At 42.2% G+C, this 18,373-nt stretch overlaps 1 protein-coding gene across 1 annotated transcript in view; it reads right to left on the bottom strand.

Annotated features, from left to right (window-relative positions):
- LOC115206290 (elastin) overlaps positions 1-2,040 on the bottom strand; it is an 87,253-nt gene extending 85,213 nt beyond the window's left edge. Inside the window, exon 1 of the mRNA XM_029773075.1 lies at positions 1,748-2,040. Coding sequence (XP_029628935.1) covers positions 1,748-1,823 — 76 coding nt within the window. The 5' untranslated portion in view covers positions 1,824-2,040. The remainder of the gene's footprint in view (positions 1-1,747) is intronic.
- Positions 2,041-18,373: the final 16,333 nt, after the last annotated feature.

Raw genomic sequence — 18,373 nt, forward strand, 5'->3', positions numbered from 1 at the left:
GAGGGAGAGAGGAGAAAGTGGAAACCCCTCGCAGCTTGAAGGAAAGAGTGAACGATGTACGCAGCTCTGAGCAATCACTGACCCTTTCTCTCTCTCTCCCCCTGTACAAAAAGATAAGCTGTTGTCCGCCCCAAACTTGGTTAGAAATGAATACCTCAGACCACATGCTGTGGAACAGAGGAATCTCACACACACACACACACACACACACACACACACACACACACACACACACACACACACACACACACACACACACACACACACACACACACACACACACACACACACACACACACTACAGAAACAGTTTACTGTTTAAGAACCAAATGGAAGCAAACAGAGCAAAGCGAGAGTTTCTATTGGACAAATTTAGGTAGGTCCCTCCCCATTCTGTTCCGTTTGCTTCCGTTTAATAAATGTTTTGCTACAGAATCGGCGTAATGAATACGCCCCTGATTTCATTCACACTCAAAAACACTGAAACCTGTTGGAAACAGTCCTCTCCAGAAACCAAACATACTGTATGTCAATTTGCGCTAAGCCAGGTCACTCATATTTCTGTATTTATGTGTTTAGGATATATATTTTATTGTTCCCTCTTCCTAGTGAGCACTTCCAACATAAGCCAGTTGCTGGACAGTTCCTCCAGCTTTATCTCAAATTGTATAAATTCAAGAACAATTTTAGATGTCCTAATAAAATGTATGCTTGTTTAGATTTTATAACCACCACAATCATTTCATTTTACTTTTAAATTTAAGCTATTATGTTCTTGTTTAAGTCAACGAATAAAATCAAGTTGAAAATATTGCTGGAGATCGAATTGTTGGATCAATATTACAATGTGTGACACAGATTTTCGCAAAGACTACCTTTTATATCCTCAATATAAATCCTTTACAATTCTTAAAATAGAAATATGTACCTAATAAAGAAATGAGCCAGACTGTATAAAGTACAGTTATGATATATGTATTTAGACACTGAATCTGCCTTTAGAAAGACAATCCTCTCTAAAAATACCACAACAACAACTCTAACCCTGCAGGCATAAATACTGTATCTGGTCCAAAACCTGGACAATATTAGCCACAACTACAAGAACACAAAGCACATGCAAATATGGAGCAGATTACCATTGTGTGTTTTAATTATAATCGAGACAGTGAGTGGTAGATCTGCAATGCAATGGAACAGAATGTTGTTATCTTGAACTTCAAGTGCAATGGAAAGTTGGGGCTTTTAAAATCTTTGACACTTGTACAGAGAGTCAGCTAGAATCAACATGACTGAATAGTCATAAGTGCTACTTTCAAAATAAATATTCAGTTGGAAGTATGGTTTATATTTTAGATGCAAACATTTTGAGGGTATTTGAGAGAAACAAAAAAAACGTTTTTATGGAGAAAAGGTTATGCATAGGATTTGCGTGAATTTTGCACAGAAATAAGTTATCTGAATTGCTTTCTAGACAGGTCCTCTTTAGCAGGGTTTGCAGACAAAATAAACAAGACAAGACTGGGTCAGTGGATATCAGTGCATGCATGACAAATATACCATACACTTTATGAAATAGACAGAACTGCACACACAGAGAGGTTGGAGTGGTTAAAGTCCTCTGTGTAACAACTGAGAAGAGCAAACACAGAGACATAGACCTGCACCTGTTCTAAAATACCTGCATCCTAAGCCTGCTATCTAGGTAGCAGAGGTCATGGCTGAGTTCACCTAGGCACACACCTACCTCCTTGAAGAGAGGGCTGAATCAGAGATAGGTAGAAGAAACCATGAAGGAGTGATAGAACCATTCTGTTAGCCATCTCGCTCCACAATGCACCACCCCTCTCCCTATCGGCTGGTTTTATTCTCCTCAAGCTAATTACCAACAACCAGAGGTCTTCAAGTACAGAAGAAAGAAAAAAAAAATGTTTAAAGTGGAAAAAAAGAGAAAAGATATGGGCCACTACGTAATTAAGAGAGGGCAAAGACTTTTGGTTCAATGGATCACTTCGCTTTTTTCCCTCCCCTATGTCTGGTGTTGCTGTTTTTATTCTGGTCACTCCTGCCAACAGTGCAGGCTCTGCTGCCAGAGAGAGAGAGAGAGAGAGAGAGAGAGAGAGAGAGAGAGAGAGAAGGGGGGAGAGAAAAGAAAGAGAGAGGGAAGGAGAGACCCCCCTCCTTCCCACCCCCCTCATCCAAAAGGAATTGCACTGTCTGCCAGACATTTGCATGGATTCAGAGAGGACTTATCTTTTAAAGTACACAGTGAGAGAGACAGGGGGAGAGAGAGACAGGGAGATAGAGTAAGAGAGAGACTGGGGAAGAGAAAGAGAGGGAGAGTAAACCAGTGAACAAATCTTGGGTAATTACCTGTTTTCCATGACTATTCCTCCTAGTAATAGAGTAGAGGGTTTTCAGCAACACAATATCTTGAGGGTTTTTTCCACAGGTTCAGTGGTGTTCCGATGACCCTAAATCCTTCCAGACAGAGGGAACAACTATCAAAGAGTTTAAAAGAAAAATAAAGTAGACTTCAATTCAGTAACAAACTTTCACCAAATATCAAGGCAGAAACATAACAGAGGCAGCAGATAGTCTGTAGAGGCTAGAAATAGCAATTCAGCCTGCCCTACAGCCCACGTGTGAAGAGCGGTTCTAGCAGGGCAGTGAGAACACTGCCAGCGTCACTGAGAGAGAGATGGCTGTTGGAGAAATGCCTTCTAACAAACATCAGACTGTTGTTCAGCTAGGCCAGCTTGGTCAGCAGGATAAACGTTTAAACACACACATACAGTTACATCTCCAACTGCGACCCCCTATGGAGCAATGGAGCTTGAAGCATCCCATTCCGATTCACAACCTTGACATAGTTTGACAATCTACTGTCCTGAGTTACGCTGCCAGGATAATGACAGACCTCTGAGCTATTAATCAGCTTGAGAGGCATTCCGATGACGTTTTGACGACAGACCCTACCTATGGGGTCTCCATGGAAGCTGCTGGGTAGACATCACCTACTCCCTGTGCTGCCCCTGGATCTCAGAGAGCATTCTGCTCATGGCCAGAATTCCTCTTTTATGAGAGTTTCCAAAGTCAGCATATTGTACAGGCATTAGGAGAGAAATTATTCACTGAGCTGCCTCCCTTTCTCTTACAGGTAATACCTGCATTGCTGTAATATAATCTCAGTGTATATCCTAGCACTATTGCAAACATGTTTATTTTAATGGAGTGCGGCGGAGCCCTCTCCATTCCATTCAGAACTTAATGGTAAACATTTGCTTTACAGTGCTATGGCTTTAAAGTCACCCGCAATACAAAATGCTTCTGCGGCAAAGGAAAAACGTATATAGCTAGCCAGCTCATAAAGTAAAAGCGGAACCGAACTTCCTATTTGCTTGGACTTTCCATCCAAAACTTGGGTTGAAATATCTCATTTTTCAGTCAGCCATGACTGTCAGGTTAGAGCTCTGTGCCATCTTACTAAACCAGTGCTACTAAACCATGATGCTGGCTAGCTCAGCACTGCACCAGATTACCCAGATGATTACCTAATAAGAGTCCCATTTCCAGGGTTCACTGTGTGTTATCATATTCTTCCTTACAAGGGGGAGAATCTAAATTCTAATCTAGAGGATAACCAGAACTCAAATCATCGGATTCAGATCTGTTGTGTCGGTTGAAGGTTTGTGTTGGAGGTAGATCACTGGCAGGTGACTCACGGGTCACTTCCTCTCCAAACACCTGTGAACAGTTTCAGTTCAGCATAGGAAGTGCAGCCCATTATTTTACAAACATCTCACCGCTGACAAGGCTGTCATTGTCCATCCTTCATTTGTGTCCCGGGACACATATTTGGATTTTGAGGTGAGAAGGGGGGTCAAACAGGGTTTCTTTCTCTGGCAGGAGTCAGGGCCAACACTGATTATTCTTTCAGACATAAACTTGACACACAGGCTATAGCACATATACAAATAGGCCCTGTTGCCCAAGACAAACAGTACTCTTCATAGTGGCGACATACTTCATTAACGTCAAGATTCCCTGATGTTGATCCCCTCCAATCAGGCTCTCCTCAGGACTCCTACTGTTTTCTAGTTGCAAGGGGCCTTTGGTTATTCACAAACAAACTTGTTTACTACAGTTAAATATCAACCTCAGTGGATTTCCCATGCTTCCAATCATTTTTTTCAGATTGTTTGGGGTGCAGAATCATCTTGACTTTTATTGTATAGAGGCTTCACAATAGAGAACACCAGGTCAACGAGTTGAGTCACTGTGACATCTAAAGAAGTGTACAAATCCAGGGGGGTTCTTTCAGGTCAGCCAGCGGGTATAACTTGAAGAAAACCTATATCAGATAAGACATTTATTTGCTTATAAGCAAGTTCTTATCAGCGTAATAACGTTTTTCTTTTGACAGAATGGAATTTCTGAAAGCATCAAATCAATGAAATGGTTTATTAATACATTTTCAAGTTCATAACTGTGCGCTCTCCTCAAACAATAGCATGGTATTCTTGCACTATAATAGCTACTGAAAATTGGACAGTGCAGTTAGATTAACAAGAATTTAAGCTTTCTGCCCATATCCGATATGTCTATGTCCTGGGAAATGTACTTGTTACTTACAACCTCATGCTAATCACATTAACCTACATTACCTCAACCGTCCTGCGGGGGGGACACCGATCCCATAGAAGTTTTTAACAGTCTGATGGCCTTGAGGTAGAAGCTGTTTTTCAGTCTCTTGGTCCCAGCTTTGATGCACCTGTACTGACCTTGCCTTCTGGATGATAACGGGGTGAACAGGCAGTGGCTCGGGTGGTTGATGTCCTTGATGATCTTTTTGGTCTTCCTGTGACATCGGGTGCTGTAGGTGTCCTGGAGGGCGGGTAGTTTGCCCCCGGTAATGCGTTGGACAGACAGCCTTGCGGTTGCGGGCGGTGCAGTTGCGGTACCAGGCGGTGATACAGCCCAAGGGGATGCTTTCAATTGTGCATCTGTAAAAGTTTGTGAGGGTTTTAGGTGACAAGCCAGATTTCTTTAGCTTCCTGAGGTTGAAAAGGCTCTGTTGCGCCTTCTTCACCACACTGTGCGCCAAGGCACTTGAAGCTTTCCACCTTCTCCACTGCGGTTGATGTAGATAGGGGGGCACCTTCTGCTTTTTCCTGAATTCCTGAAGTCCACGATCATCTCCTTTGTTTTGTTGACGTTGAGTGAGAGGTTGTTTTCCAGGCACCACACTCCCAGAGCCTTCACCTCCTCCCTGTAGGCTGTCTCGTCATCGTTGGTAATCAACAAGCCTACTACTGTTGTGTTGTCTGCAAACTTGATGATTGAGTTGGAGGCGTGCTTGGCCACGCAGTCATGGGTGAACAGGGAGTACAGGAGGGGGCTGAGCACATACCCTTGTGGGGCCCAGTGTTGAGGGTTAGCGTTTATGGAGGTGATGTTTCCTACCTTCACCACCTGTTGGTGGCCCGTCAGGAAGTCCAGGACCCAGTTGCTGAGCTATAGTCAATAAACAACATTCTTACATAGGTATTCCTCTTGTCCAGATGGGATAGGGCAGTGTGCAGAGTGATGGCGATTGCATCGTCTGTGGATCTACTGGGGCGGTAAGCAAATTGAAGTGGTTCTAGGGTGGCAGGAAGGTAGAGGTGATATGAGCCTTGACTAGTCTCTCTAAGCACTTCATGATGACAGAGGTGAGTGCTACGGGGCGGTAGTCATTAAGTTCAGTTACCTTTGCCTTCTTGGGTACAGGAACAATGGTGGCCATCTAGAAGCATGTGGGGACAGCAGACTGGGATAGGGAGAGATTGAATATGCCTGTAAACACAGCAGCCAGCTGGTCTGCGCATGCTCTGAGGATGCGGCTAGGGATGCTGTCTGTGCCAGCAGCCTTGCGAGGGTTAACATGTTTAAATGTTTTACTCACGTTGGCCATGGAGAAGGAGAGCCCACAGTCCTTGGTAGTGGGCTGCGTCGGTGGCACTGTGTTATCTTTTGTAACTAACAGAATAATCATCTGTTTTCTTTGTTGCCTCAATGTACCCGGTCATACTGAATAAATCATTGTGTTACCCTGTGTTACAGCAATCCAAACCAAAAAAACACTTGTACAGTTCCCTTCTCTCATGGTTACAGTAAATCATTAGTTACCACCCAAAGCATTACCAGGACATCTGACCTCATGCTGTATCCTGAACAACACTATTTTTCCAATGTTTAATTATTTAAGACTAATGGCCCCAGCTGACGAGTCTGTTTGGGAGGTAAAGAATGTGTTCTGGAAGGATGGAGTGTTTTTCCCCAAAAAACTTACAGGTCTAAATCTCTATTTTAGCTGATGTCTGGTGCTCCTCCTTTGGGCTCAGTTGCTTGGTGTTTTTGCCAGAAAGACTGAGGTTGTTTGTAGACAAATCCTCCTTGGGGAGGACAACTGGAGGTTATGTAGACCTGAATCTCAAATAAATTGATGAGTGACATATTAGTCATCATAGGATTTAGAAAATACAGAGATATATATGTATTTTATTTGACTATGATTTTTGAAAGTTAATGTAGTGTAGTTTGGCAATGACACTCGTTTTCAAGGAACAGCAGTGAATTCACATCTTATAGCTAACAATGTCAGACCTCTTTGCATCATCACTAGCCAATAACAATACAGAAGATTTTAACAGGTAATTAAATCTATAATTTGGCAATTAGCTTAGGCTTAATCAGCTTTATCAGCAAGCATAGCTGACTTTAAAAAAATAATAAATAGTTATTTTATTCAGAGCACTTATGGCAAGGAGTGCAAACATAGTCAATTTATTTATCTTAACCAGCATTTTCTCCAACATGTCACTGATATTTTTAATGATTATGAATTTAGTTATTTTGGACTTGTTAGGCAAAAGTATATCAAGTAAACAAATCAGCTGTTAAACAACTATGAAAAAGATCTGTGAGGAATCTGAAAAAGAAACCCAGATATTGTGGATTCCTGAATCACCTACATCTTGAGATAATGCTAATGCCATCCATCGTATTAAAAATTCTCTCTACCAAACACTAGGTCCAGAAGCAACAGCAGCTCCATTTGCCCAGGCTCAAAATAATAATACTTTTTTGGGCTGTCATCTGTTTTCTTTGGCGTTTATTTTCATATATATATATATATTTAAAAAAGTACCCCTTTTCTAGTATCCAATTGGTAGTTACATCGCTGCAACTCCAGTACGGACTTGAGAGAGGCGAAGATCAAGAGCCGTGCATCCTCCGAAACACAACCCAGCCAAGCTGCACTGCTTCTTGACAGTCCGCTAAACCCGGAAGCCAGCCGCACCAATGTGTTGGAGGGAACACCGTACACCTGGCGATCATGTCAGCGTGCATTGTGCCCAGCCCGCCACAGGAGTTGCTAGTGCGCAATGGGACAAGAACATCCCTGCCGGCAAAACCCAGACAACGCTGGGCCAATTGTGTGCCGCCCCATGGGTCTCCCGGTCGCAAACAGAGCCTGCGACAGAGCCTGGACTCGAACCTGGATCTCTAGTGGCACAGCTAGCACTGCAATGCAATGCCTTAGACCACTGCGCCGCTTGGGAGGCCCTCTTTGGTGTTTATTTGTCGGTGTATCTAAAAATATGATTGAGTCATTTCATTATACGAACATTATAGTTTTGTGAGGGCACCCAAACCATAACCATATAAATGGTTTAAAATGCCTATTCAAAGGCTTTGATCTCTCTGTTCACTAGGGTCTGAGTTAACGTGTGGATACATGGAGATGGATTTTCCACATCGACACCCCTGCACCCCTACACCATTCCACCACCATCCTCCCAACTCAAAGGTACATGTTCTGGCATCTCAGGATGATAGGCAGATAAAGTAGGCCTCAATCTACTCTGTGCTTCTGCACCGTAACACTGCACAGCAGATTGGGTGTCACAGTAGGTCAGACAGAAGGTCTGTAGCCCCAGATTCCCCACAGTTAAATGCCTCTGGAGTCTGGACAAACTCATATTTCAATGTTACAAGCTTTTTCTTATTATCTAGATGCTGTATCTCCAAAACTAAGGGAGCAATATAGAGCAATTCCATAGAGTGGAATTGAGGATAAATAGTATTGTGGCATTGTCTTCGTGCTAACACAATGAAAGTTCAGTGGATGATCTATAACAAATAAACCTGAAACATTATACAGTAAAGCAAATCAAATCAAACCAAAGTTTATTTGTCACGTGCGCCGAATACAACAGGTGTAGACCTTAAAGTGAAATGCTTACTAACAGGCTCTAACCAGCAGTGCAAAAAAGGTATTAGGTGAACAATAGGTTAGTAAAGAAATAAAACAGTAGCGAGGCTATATACAGTAGCAAGGCTATATACAGTAGCGAGGCTATAACAGTAGCGAGGCTACATACAGACACCGGTTAGTCAGGCTGATTGAGGTAGTATGTACATGTAGATATGGTTAAAGTGACTATACATATATGATAAACAGAGAGTAGCAGTAGCGTAAAAGAGGGGTTGGCGGGTGGCGGGACACAACGCAGATAGCCCGGTTAGCCAATGTGCGGAGGTACTGGTTGGTCGGGCCAATTTTTTATTTGTATTTATTTTATTTCACCTTTATTTAACCAGGTAGGCTAGTTGGGAACAATTTCTCATTTGCAACTGCGACCTGGCCAAGATAAAGCAAAGCAGTTCGACACATACAACAACACAGAGTTACACATGGAATAAATAAACATACAATCAATAATACAGTAGAAAAGTCTATATACAGCATGTGCAAATGAGGTAGGATAAGGGAGGTAAGGCAATGAATAGGCCATGGTGGCGAAGTAATTACAATATAGCAATTAAACACGGGAATGGTAGAATGTGCAGAAGATGAATGTGCAAAGGAGCAAGATAAATAAATAAATACAGTATGGGGATGAAGTAGATTGGATGGGCTATTTACAGATGGGCTATGTACAGGTGCAGTGATCTGTGAGCTGCTCTGACAGCTGGTGCTAGTGAGGGAGGTAAGAGTTTCCAGCTTCAGTGATTTTTGGCTTGAGGTATTGAGGTAGTATGTACATGAATGTATAGTTAAAGTGACTATGCATATATGATAAACAGAGAGTAACAGCAGTGTAAAAGGGGGGTTGGGGGAGAGGGGGAGGGGGGGGGGAATTGTCCGGGTAGCCATTTGATTACCTGTTCAGGAATCTTATGGCTTGGGGGTAAAAACTGTTGAGAAGCCTTTTTGTCCGAGACTTGGCACTCCGGTACCTCTTGCCATGCGGTAGTAGAGAGAACAGTGTATGACTGGAGTGGCTGGGGTCTTTGACAATTTTTAGGGCCTTCCTCTGAGACCGCCTGGTGTAAAGGTCCTGGACAGCAGGCAGCTTAGCCCCAGTGATGTACTGGGCTGTACGCACTACCCTCTATAGTGCCTTGCGGTCGGAGGCCGAGCAATTACCGTACCAGGCAGTGATGCAACCAGTCAGGATGCTCTCGATGTTGCAGCTGTAGAACCTTTTGAGGATCTGAGGACCTATGACACATTTTTTTGTTTCCTGAGGGGGAATAGGCTTGTCGTGCCCTCTTCACGACTGTCTTGGTGTGTTTGGACCATTCTAGTTTGTTGGTGATGTGGACACCAAGGAACTTGATGCTCTCAACTTGCTCCACTACAGCCCCATCGATGAGAATGGGGGCGTGCTCGGTCCTCCTTTTCCTGTAGTCCACAATCATCTCCTTAGTCTTCGTTACGTTGAGGGATAGGTTGTTATTCTGGCACCACCCGGCCAGGTCTCTGACCTCCTCCCTGTAGGCGGCCTCGTCATTGTCGGTGATCAGGCCTACCACTATTGTGTCATCTGCAAACTTAATGATGGTGTTGGAGTCGTGCCTGGCCATGCAGTCGTGGGTGAACAGGAAGTTCAAGGGGGGGACTGAGCATGCACCCCTGGGGGGCTCCAGTGTTGAGGATTAGCGTGGCAGATGTGTTGCTACCTACCCTCACCACCTGGGGGCGGCCCGTCAGGAAGTCCAGGATCCAGTTGCAGAGGGAGGTGTTTAGTCCCAGGATCCTTAGCTTAGTGATGAGCTTAAGGGTACTATGGTGTTGAATGCTGACCTGTAGTCAGTGAACAGCATTCTCACATAGGTGTTCCTTTTGTTCAGGTGGGAAAGGGCAGTGTGGAGTGCAATAGAGATTGCATCATCTGTGGATCTGTTTGGGCGGTATGCAAATTGGAGTGGATCTAGGGTTTCCGGGATAATGGTGTTGATGTGAGCCCTTACCAGCCTTTCAAAACACTTCATGTCTACGGACATGAGTGCTACGGGTCTGTAGTCATTTAGGCAGGTTGCCTTTGTATTCTTGGGCACAGGGACTATAGTGGTCTGCTTGAAACATGTTGGTATTACAGACTCAATCAGGGACATGTTGAAAATGTCAGTGAAGACACTTGCCAGTTGGTCAGCACATGCCCGGAGCACACTTCCTGGTAATCTGTCTGGCCCTGCAGCCTTGTGAATGTTGACCTGTTTAAAGGTCATACTTACGTCGGCTATGGAGAGCATGATCACACAGTCGTCCGGAACAGCTGATGCTCTCATGCATGCCTCAGTGTTTCTTGCCTCGAAGCGAGCATAGAAGTGATTTAGCTCATCTGGTAGGCTCGTGTCACTGGGCAGCTCGCGGCTGTGCTTCCTTTCGTAGTCTGTAATAGTTTGCAAGCCCTGCCACATAAGGCAATGTCATTTTGAACATTTAACACGATCAGAAAAAGACAGCATGATTAAAGTCGCAGAAATCGCCCCGCCATTTCCTGGTTGATAAAACTCTAATAGTTTGCCTAATTTCAATTTAAGATACAAAATAAGCTAGTATAGTGTAGAGAATCACCATACCATCTAAACTGCTGTGAAATATATTTCCCAAAATATTGTTGTTTCAGCTGTTTGAAACTGGTGTACAAAACTGAAAGTAAAATACGCAAAAACAAAACTTAAGATCGGGAAGCATAGAAATAACGCACATTGAACAATTCTACCAGGTCTTAGACTACAAGTAGAATGATAGATCTATAACCCACATTTCTATGGGAATTTGGTAGGATCGCCCAAAAAGTTACATATTGGCACTTTAAGTGTAATTAGTATAATAATGCCTGTATTAGACTAGACATGTCCAAACCAAACATACAGAGAAAGTTATCAAGACTTTGCTATAATTGCCTGAGAACCTGCAAACTCTCCGATATTGCCTGATGTACAGCATGGATAAGTTACAAGATTAGATTATCTAACTAAATGCACACAATATACTATAGATACAAGCATTAAAACAATAACAAAAACACTATATATTAAAGGAAAACTCCACCCAAAAATCTTTTAGTATTTGTTTCATTAGTCCATTGTTGATGTATACCCAAAATGTTTTGCATGTCAGTAATCAAGATCTATAACTTTCAATATATAGAAATACAACCGGTATGATGCATTTTAGAGACCAACGGAGTTACAGCATAGGTCATAACTGCACCTTAAAATGACCCCAACTCAAGTGAAGCGTATCTGGCTTATCTTCCTGTGTTGGCTGCTAATGTCCACGTAAGCGCAATCAGGCTTACATGGACATTAGCAGAGTAATTAAGCTAACAAATGAGTTATTGCAGTCAAATGTTGACACATGCAAACCTGTGAACAATCAATTACAGATCTAGACCTACACAATAACTCTAACAGGGTGTGTATGAAGCTTCGAGAGGAATAACAATGTGATATATTACTGTAGATATTATTTTAGTTTTTTTATACATTTTAATGTTGTACTCGAGGAATACAGTTAAAAATGTTTTTATACATTCAGTGTGAATTAATAAATGTACTTGTCACGTCCTGACCAGTATAAGAGGTTATTTGTTATTTTAGTTTGGTCAGGACGTGGCAGGGGGTGTTTGTTTCATGTGGTTTGGGCTAGGTATTTAGGTAGAGGGGTATTTGTTTTATATGGTTTGGGGTGTGTGTGTATGTAGAGGTGTGTTGGATTTATGTGTTCCGGGGTTTTTGGTTTATGTTCTTGTTTTGTATTCTAGGTTGTCTATGTTGTGTATTTCTTTGTTTGCCTGGTGGGGCTCTCAATCAGGAACAGCTGTACATCGTTGTTTCTGATTGAGAGTCCTACTTAAGGAGCTTGTTTTTCCACCTGTCCCTTTGTGGGTAGTTATTGTTTGCATTGCTGTTAGTATAGCCTGCGAAACTGTCATTCTGTCGCGTCTTGTTTTTTTCGTGTTCACGTTTAAATAAAATATGATGAGCACCAACCCGCTGCGCCTTGGTCTCTACATTACGACACCCGTGACAGTACTGGTAATCGCAATAAAATGATTAACACTTCTCAGCCCCCAGACATAATCATAACAACGGACAGACCAGTTAAAAGCTTAGTATTATTGTACATAAAAGATAGAGGTAATAAATGTATGTTTGATGAAGGGTATGTTTAACCCACAAAATATTATGTGAAACAACTGGACATCATATGGCCTCTGGGGTTGACAGAGAAAAGGACCAGGGACCTAAAACACATTAGATACATTTCTCAAGTTAAAGTCTACTTAAATATAAGCTATGTACAACCTTGAATATTCTATCCCAAGCAACACTTTAGTCAAATGATCAAGTATGTCCTGAGCTATGATTGCTTTAGTGAGGAATTCCTATGATCTTGGTCCTACCGAACAATGGAGCTAGTGGTTTTCGTTGGATGGGTTTTCTTTGGCCCCGCCCTAACAGATATTGATTGAATCTATTTAAAGAAGTTCAGTAATTATCTGACACCTAAGCCAGGTGTTAGTTTCATGAAACACAAATTCTGTTTTGTCTTTTTCAGTGTCAGCACCTGGTACACCCAGTCTCAATGTAAACAAGCTGGAACTCATACTACACACCTTCCCAGCTGGAAACTAACTAGACCTTCCTGTTGTGCAGGGGAGGGGGGTTGCACGTTTGCTAATTTGATCAGGGACCAAGTGTCTATTCAGTATCCGTTCAGTATCTGTGTAGTCTCAGTATCCATTCTCCTATCAGAAACATATTGGCTTTATCAGTAGCATGTAGAGCGAAGTATAAAAAAGCAAGTCCACAAGATGGTGCAGCGCTACTCTTCCATTCTTTGGAGAAAACCCTGCCTACACATTTCCAGAGTTTCAGAGAGTTCCAGAGCTCACGGCCACAGTACAGATGGCTGTTCCCTTCAGTTAGAATATCAATATAGAGCCACATTGTCACCGTTGGACGAACACAGCAGAACAGAGCAGACCAGAGCTGAACAGAACAGGGTCCACTGGCAAGCCTCCAGAACACTCTGCAGACGCCCAGACCACACTCCAGATGTTGTTCCTCTGAAATGACATTACTGCATCCACGACATATGGTCCAAAGTGTGTCTCGTCCAACATCCAAGCCCAGGCAACCGCCATGAAGTGGCTGATGAATACTGGTCAGAGTAGAACCAGGACTAGGCAACAGAACGGGCGAGTCATGTTTGAAATTAAGTTTTGCAAGGATTTTAGGTTTAAGTACATTTCATCCATCTCATTCAATTCAAAGTGCATGTAGCAGCTGACTACATGCTCTTGTTGGAGTTTTTTCCCTCTTATTCTTCAGCCTTTGTGGTTACATTCTTGTCATACTTTCACTGACATGCACGTTCAGGTCTAACCTCTTAGGGGTCATGTTCTCATAAACCAATGGCAGGTGTTGGCTCGCAAAAACATAGCCTGAAGGCCTGTAGCCTAATTTATTAATGAAAAGGTATTCTTTAGAATATCTGAGTATTTCTGCAGTTAAATTTCAGGTTTAGAATCATCTTTGGATTGTAGCCACAGTACAAGACTTCGCTAAACTTTGGGGGTTGGGTGACTGCTATTGTAGGCCACCGTAGATGATGACCCTGTTTTTCCTGTAAAGGAAATTCTGGGTCACGTTCAGGGTATTCAAATGTCATCTGTTTCCCAGGGCTATGGGAACTAAATAATGAGCTTATCAACTTCAGAGTTCAGCATGGCAGACATTTCTGCCCTGTGATTTATCACACTAGTTCCCTTTGAAACAGTCTCTATGAGCTGGGCAGTCTTTCTCATTGTTTTATAATGAAAAAGTCTCTATGAGCCGGGCAGTCTTTCTCATTGTTTTATCCTATGAAACAAGCTGCCAGACAAGAGAAGTAGACAAGTGCATTATATGTCATGGCATTACAGCACAACCAATCTGCTCACCTCTGACCTAATATACATAATTCCACTTAACCTTTGACATTTTCCATCTACAAAATCCACACTATTTCCATGGTATTCTGCCTACTTCACACCAACCTGCCACACCCAAACCCTCTCTCTCTCCATCTTGGTATTTGGTATTTTATTAGGATTCCCATTAGCTGTTGCAAAAGCAGCAGCTACTCTTCCTTGGGTCCATCTAGCCTATACCTCCATCCCTTCCCTTCCCAACAAAAATAACATAATTGGCAAACTGAAGCGAAGAAATTATATCAGATTCATAATACTAATAATGATAATATTAGAATGTTTGGGGAATGTTTGAGCTGGGACTTATCAGCAGATTTCTCAGGGCTTCTAGAAGACATGGAGGCATGCTGGTCCGGCAGGGTGCCACCAGAGAGAGGCCGGAAGAGAGAAAGAGAGAGATTGAGAGAGAAAGCAGGCTCCTGGCAGTTTATAGGTGATACAAGTTACAAGATGCTGATGAAATGTCCTCTCAGCATCTCACTCGGGTAAGAGCAACAGGCATGCTTCAGATACCACAGACACAACATGTGGATGATATAACTACAGTAAGATCTAGCTAACAACTTTTCCCTCTCATGTTTAAAAAAAAAGACAAAAACTGCTGTAAAAATTACCTCCTGACCCATTATACCACCAGCCATATGCTTAAGTGGACCTCCTTTGGGATTAACCCATGTCTCAGAGCTCCATTAAGAACATTGTCACTTATAGCTTTTCATTTCTGAAACATACACTCTTGCTAGACATTGTTACCACTTCCTTATGTCCCCATTACAGTCTGTCTCCAGAGCGAGATACAGTGCCACGAATCGATGGCGATGGCTTATTTTAATTAGCACCAATGTGGAACAGCAATTTGAAAAACTGAGCCAATCCCCTGATAAGCTGGCATGTTCTCACACTAGACCCACTCCAAGAGGAGATACTTGCCAACAATCTGCCTCGCAGAAACAATCGCGAAGGAACTGCCACATCCTCCTTCGGAACCAATTAAGGCCCTAATCAATCACCATGCAATGGGCTTCCTGACCCACTGGACTCACACGCCAACCACCATCATTCTCTCACCCCCCTTCTCTTTCTCTCTCTTCTCCCTCCTGAATGCTTGCACCATGTTGCTACTTTGGGTGAAACTTATAGTACAATAGTCATTCCAGTTGAATGGAATCATAAAAATACTCCATTTATAGTCAGCAGAGGAGGAAAATCGTTGGAGGATAAAATAAAATGCAACAGTCAGTTTGGACCCATTTGAGAACTGCATGTCAAATGTTTCAGGATTTTAGAAGTTCTGACTAAAGCTTCAGAACAGACCCTTTATCTGAGAACTTAAGGGATACTATGAAAGTTATTGCAACCCATCATTTTAAAGGACAACATCAATCTTTGTGAAGTTAGTAGTCCATTGGATGACTATTGCAGCATTAGACCATCGATTTCCAGAATCCATGTGCACTTTCGTTAATGATCCAATTTTGTGGGGCTTTTTATTCTGTCATGAGAAAGAGATTTAACTGCAGGGGAATGAGCTCTAGGTATATTTAAGCAGAGAATAAAAACCCAGATTTTTGTCATTTTAACAGGGCAAATCGATTTCCTTCTGGCATTGACTTCATCTTTCTATTCTCTCCAGAGAAAATGTCAAATAAAGGTCAAGACATTTACACCATGCCGGTACCAGCCCATACAGCCCAAGTCAAAGAACCCATGGCAGCATTTCATTATATGTCCTTCCAGAATCTCAATATTTTTTATCTGGACTGGTACAAGAAACCTGCATTCTACTTTCGCTACAATCACTGTTCTTTATTAAGCTTTATGCATCGGCTTCTAGGCGTTCTTCAGAGATTTTTTTCTGGACTGGCACAACAATGATTCCTAGAAACATGACAACCTAATCAAGGCATTGTTGTATTTGGCAAACTAATATCAAAACAGACTTTGATTTTCAAATTATGGGGCAGAAAAATAAATTGGGAATGGCTGGCTTTAAGAGAATTCCCAGGCGCTATTGAGTGATCTCACCAGAGATTGCCATTGAACTCAAGCCAAGTTAAGTGGCCAATTTTGTGGCATTGTAAACTGTGTTAGTTTAATAATACTGTCCACAGTATTGAGTCATATGTTTTATGGTGACACAAACCCAACACTGGTGTACTGAAACCACTCTTGGTTATCCTGTTGGACATGTTGATGCGTCCATGATGTCTAATGGCTAGGGCCTTTCAAAGGGTCATCAAAAATGCATTTTGATCCCTGACGCTGAGAGGACAAGATAACATAAACAAAAGGGCACCTAATTACAGATAACAGGACTCCTAATAGTGACACTTAGATTGGAGTATCAACACAAAGCTAATGATGGTGTCACACCCTGATCTGTTTCACCTGTAGTTGTGCTTGTCTCCACCCCCCTCAAGGTGTCGCCCATCTTCCCCATTATCCACTGTGTATTTATACCTGTGTTCTCTGTCTGTTGCCAGTTAGTTTTGTTTGTGAAACCTACCACCATTTGTTCCCCTGCTCCTGTTTCCTAGTCCTTTCCGGTTTTGACCCTTCTGCTGACCCTGAGACTGCCTGCCGTTCTGGACCCTTTGCACCCTCTCTGGATTATTGACCCCTGCCTGCCTTTGACCTGTTGTTTGCCTGCCCCTGTATTAGACATACTTGTTTCTTCAACACTGTCTGCATCTGGGTCATACCTGGAATGTGATAGATGGTTATAAATCACAGTTTAAAGAGATGGTGATTGACAGAAAGGGTAGATAGCGAGTAATGTCACAGAGACTATAATGCATTTCTCTTTTTACTTTGGGATATGTTGGCTGCCGCCAACTTACAAACAATAGTTGATGTAGTGTGAAGATAAAATGTTGCAGGTATTGTTCCTTCACAGTAGTGTTTCCAATATTACAAAATATAGCCGTGTCTCAGCCCTGGTCTCTTTATTTTTACCATGATGCAATTCATTTGTCAATCAGTTTATCCTACAGTGCTGAAAGTTTGATGTTGGATAGCATGATGAAATAGTAATCAAACCTTGACTAAAAAGATGGATGCTTAACAGATGAATTGCGGGAGGCCAGCGTCTCCTCTGGACATATTTATAGAGCCTTTAAATATTTTGATTCAGTCTCTGACAATAGGCGAAGTGATTCTCACATGAATTCCGTTTACATAAGTTGCAAACACATGATTAGCCCAATGATCACACAATACAGTTTTTTGGCCATCGGAGGCTAAGATTTCCTGACTGGTTTATCCAGCTGTGCAGACAACTTAAAACATTTTCCTCCCGAGATCTTGCACTGGAATGGAGGCTGGCTAAAGGCTGTGGACCACTTAGGCTGTTTTACCCCCTGTGGACTACAGCAAAAGGGAGTCAAGAATTTGTGTTTCTGTTGCTTCACGAATTACAAATTAAGGGTCCCATTGCACATTAAACATCTCTAACAAGCCATGAAGTTATATCAAACAGTTGTAAAATTAACGATTTCAGAATATCACACCACAACTCCCGACTTCAACTGTACATATGGACGACCGATGTCAGAGTGGAACGGACTAAGATACATAGAGTACAGTATATACATACATATGTGGTGAATAATGGAAGATATGTAAACATTAAGTGAATGAGATACTGTAGAATAGTATAGAAAACAGTATATACAGTTGAAGTCAGAAGTTTACATACACCTTAGCCAAATATATTAACTCAGTTTTCCACAATTCCTGACATTTAATCCTCATAAAAATTCCCTGTCTTAGGTCAGTTAGGATCACCACTTTATTTTAAGAATGTGAAATGTCAATAGTTGCGAGAAAGATTTATTTCAGCTTTTATTTCGTTCATCACATTCCCAGTGGGTCAGAAGTTTACATACACTCAATTATTATTTGGTAGCATTGCCATTAAATTGTTTAACTTTGGTCAAACATTTCGGGTAGCCTTCCACAAGCTTCCCACAATAAGTTGGGTGTTTATACTTGCGTACTATTGTTTGTACAGATGAACGTGGTACCTCAGGCGTTTGGGAATTGCTCCCAAG

The sequence above is a fragment of the Salmo trutta genome, chromosome 13 (assembly GCF_901001165.1).
Source record: "Salmo trutta chromosome 13, fSalTru1.1, whole genome shotgun sequence".
Lineage (NCBI taxonomy): Eukaryota > Metazoa > Chordata > Actinopteri > Salmoniformes > Salmonidae > Salmo > Salmo trutta.